This window comes from Perkinsus marinus (assembly GCF_000006405.1).
Source record: "Perkinsus marinus ATCC 50983 genomic scaffold scf_1104296975596, whole genome shotgun sequence".
Lineage (NCBI taxonomy): Eukaryota > Perkinsozoa > Perkinsida > Perkinsidae > Perkinsus > Perkinsus marinus.
This window is the reverse complement of record NW_003200720.1, coordinates 1-3,423: the sequence shown is the minus strand read 5'-3', so window position 1 is coordinate 3,423 and position 3,423 is coordinate 1. Positions and strand designations below refer to the sequence as shown.

General features: G+C 44.6%; 1 protein-coding gene across 1 annotated transcript in view; it reads left to right on the top strand.

Moving 5' to 3' along the window:
• Pmar_PMAR025495 (hypothetical protein) overlaps positions 1-2,347 on the top strand; it is a gene marked incomplete at both ends in the record, with an annotated part of 6,599 nt that extends 4,252 nt beyond the window's left edge. The window contains 6 exons of the mRNA XM_002765111.1: positions 19-126; positions 392-530; positions 1,167-1,349; positions 1,471-1,596; positions 1,640-1,755; positions 2,110-2,347. Of these exons, the coding sequence (XP_002765157.1) occupies positions 19-126; positions 392-530; positions 1,167-1,349; positions 1,471-1,596; positions 1,640-1,755; positions 2,110-2,347 (910 nt within the window). The remainder of the gene's footprint in view (positions 1-18; positions 127-391; positions 531-1,166; positions 1,350-1,470; positions 1,597-1,639; positions 1,756-2,109) is intronic.
• Positions 2,348-3,423: the final 1,076 nt, after the last annotated feature.

The window sequence follows — 3,423 nt, the reverse complement described above, 5'->3', positions numbered from 1 at the left end:
TGTTAGCGAATCACTCAGGGACTACTGCACTCGACTTGGCATATCAGACGTTGCCATAACCTGCGCAGGGCCGGGATGTAACCGCCTTGCCATGAATGATCCATTGAGAGATACTCGCACCGTGAGGTAATCTCTCTGCGCACAGTCACGGTGGATACATGAGTGCAGCTAGTAGCACTATGTATATGATACGACAACCTTCGAACTCCTTCTGATAGCAGTGATATAGATATATAGAACCAGCAATAGAAATATGCTCTAGTACGACGCTGAGTTAAAAAGACACTACCAGCACCACAGTTGTCTCCACAACATAGGTTTGGACTGAGCGTAAAGGTCGATATATGCACGGAATTACTTTTTGTAATGCTCTGTTGTGTATCTATTTCAGTGGTGCCTTGATAATACTAACAAAGCGAGTAGTCGAGCATCAAGATGTCGACTGGAACGGAATGGTGGTCGTAAGAGCTCGGCGTGATGGAGGAGTGTGGATTGAACCAGGGAGCAAGCTCCTACGGGCTGACGATAAAGTAACTGTCTACGCCCGTTCAACGTGGCGGCAGTAACCTCTCTAAGATTCGGCTGGACCTCGCTGATATCAAGTCGTTGGAGATATTTTCCGCCACGCAGAGCTGTCGATGCCCGGGCATTGGCCGCCGCGTGCCTGTCGGAGAGGCTTGCCTCTATCCGCCGTGTCTTGACGAGCAGTTCTCGAGAGGAATGCTAATCTGCAATCAAGGAGCTCGTTTGGTTGGCGTCATGCCTGGATGTGTTCGGCGAGCGGTAGCCGTGGTTCAACTAGACGAGTATCCACATTCAATCTCTCGCATAAAATTATTGGAAGTTTTTGACCAGCAAGTGATAAAATAGATTTGGATTGAATTTTTTGTCTTGGCTCGCGAACGAAAGATTAGCATGGCACCAGTCCTCACATCAGGATATTTACTAATGGGAACCCATGAAGAATTGTGGTGAGATTTTTCCTCGAAAGATTATTGAACTGTTACTAGCAATCAGTTCTCAATAGACCGATGCTTACATACTCGATAGCAACATATCGTACAGCTCTATCTGGAGTCTTTCTTTGTGAACCCTTTCTCGTCTCGCCACTGAGATGGCCATGGATTGTCGATGAATCATCGTTGCATCCTCATTCCTTCTTTTAGGATCTCTCCTTTGCAAAGTCAGTAGGCGCAGCCCTTCTAACAGTGGAATGGATCGTGGCATCAGACGCCGTGTTGGGTCTCTTGGACGATGCCCTCGACACAGGTCGACTACAGGAGCTCCTCCGTGCCTCATTGGTGCGTGAGAAGAGGATTCAGCCCAGCTCTGTCGAAGTGATATACACTGTAAGCAGCTGAGCTCCTCTTCCCTGAACGTCGATGAGAGTCGTCATCTGGCACATGTACCGACGGCTCGTCCGTTTTGAAAGAAATGGTGCTGAGCTAGGGCTGACTCGACAGCCTTCAGGGAACGTTCAAGTCACCGAGAGCACTGATCTTCTCGGTCGCACTCATAGACGTTCTCACTACCTCTATCGAAGCGGAAAATGTCACGTTCCTCACGGATGACCTAATTCAAGGGTTCGGCATCGAGGTCGGCATGAAAGATCTCTTTGCTCCGCACTAACCTGTATCAGGCTGGTCAGCTTACTGAGTCGATGGTCGTTGTTAAAGAGGAAACACTATGGTGGTCGATGCCCGCTGCTGATAACCGAAAAGGAACTAGTCTTCATGGTGGAGGTGACGATGATGGGTGAGTCGTGGGAAAACTTCTCCGCCGTGTGCACTTATATCGCACCTCATCATGAGATACCCCGTTTTTAAAATGCGGTGGAGTGATGTATTCATCACGCTTGGATATTGCATGGACCTTGGCGCTCGGGATTGGCGAAAATTCTATTCGGCGGGTTTGAAGATTCACGTGGCAGCGCCTCTCTTGCTACATCCTGTCTTGCTTGACTAAGACCTCGAACGACTCGTCACGGTCAGTTAAATAGATTTTGAGCATGAAGGCGCGATCTCATAGTTTACACTGTGTAGTAACTGGGATGCAATTCGGATCGAAACGGGTGAAGAACCCTGTTCGGAACTTCGAAGTTCTGTTCAGGATGTTCGCTCTGGCCAGCACCAAATTCGGTATTGCATTGTGCGCAGTGTTGGTTGTTCTGGCATGTGGTCTCACTGCTGCTCGTCTGCGTCCATGGGAGGATACCCCTGCTCATGAGGATGAAGATGATCGAGAGGAAAGTGAAGAAGATGTCACTGTTGTTGTTATTGAGGAGGATAATGAGGAAATCAAGAGTATCAAAGACCCTGATGATGTAACATGCGCTTCACAACACTAACGACTTACAACATACTCTTCACAACAGTATAGCAGTTTACAACATACTCTTCACAACAGTATAGCAGTTTACAACATACTCTTCACAACAGTATAGCAGTTTACAACATACTCCTCTCAGCAGTATAGCAATTTACAACATACTCCTCACAACAGGATAATAGTTTACAAAATACTCCTCACAGCAGTATAGCAGTTTACAACATACTCCTCACAACAGTATAATAGTTTACAACATACTCCTCACAACAGTATAGCAGCTTACAACATACTCCTCACAACAGTATAGCAGTTTACAACATATTCCTCACAGCAGTATAGCAGTTTACAACATACTCCTCACAACAGTATAATAGTTTACAAAATACTCCTCACAGCAGTATAGCAGCTTACAACATACTCCTCACAACAGTATAATAGTTAACAACATACTCCTCACAACAGTATAGCAGTTTACAACATACTCCTCACAACAGTATAGCAGTTTACAACATACTCCTCACAGCAGTATAGCAGTTTACAACATACTCCTCACAACAGTATAATAGTTTACAAAATACTCCTCACAGCAGTATAGCAGCTTACAACATACTCCTCACAACAGTATAATAGTTAACAACATACTCCTCACAACAGTATAGCAGTTTACAACATACTCCTCACAACAGTATAGCAGTTTACAACATACTCCTCACAGCAGTATAGCAGTTTACAACATACTCCTCACAACAGTATAGCAGTTTACAACATACTCCTCACAACAGTATAGCAGTTTACAACATACTCCTCACAGCAGTATAGCAGTTTACAACATACTCCTCACAACAGTATAATAGTTTACAACATACTCCTCACAACAGTATAGCAGTTTACAACATACTCCTCACAGCAGTATAGCAGTTTACAACATACTCCTCACAACAGTATAATAGTTTACAACATACTCCTCACAACAGTATAGCAGTTTACAACATACTCCTCACAACAGTATAATAGTTTACAACATACTCCTCACAACAGTATAATAGTTTACAACATACTCCTCACAACAGTATAATAGTTTATAACGACTGCGTT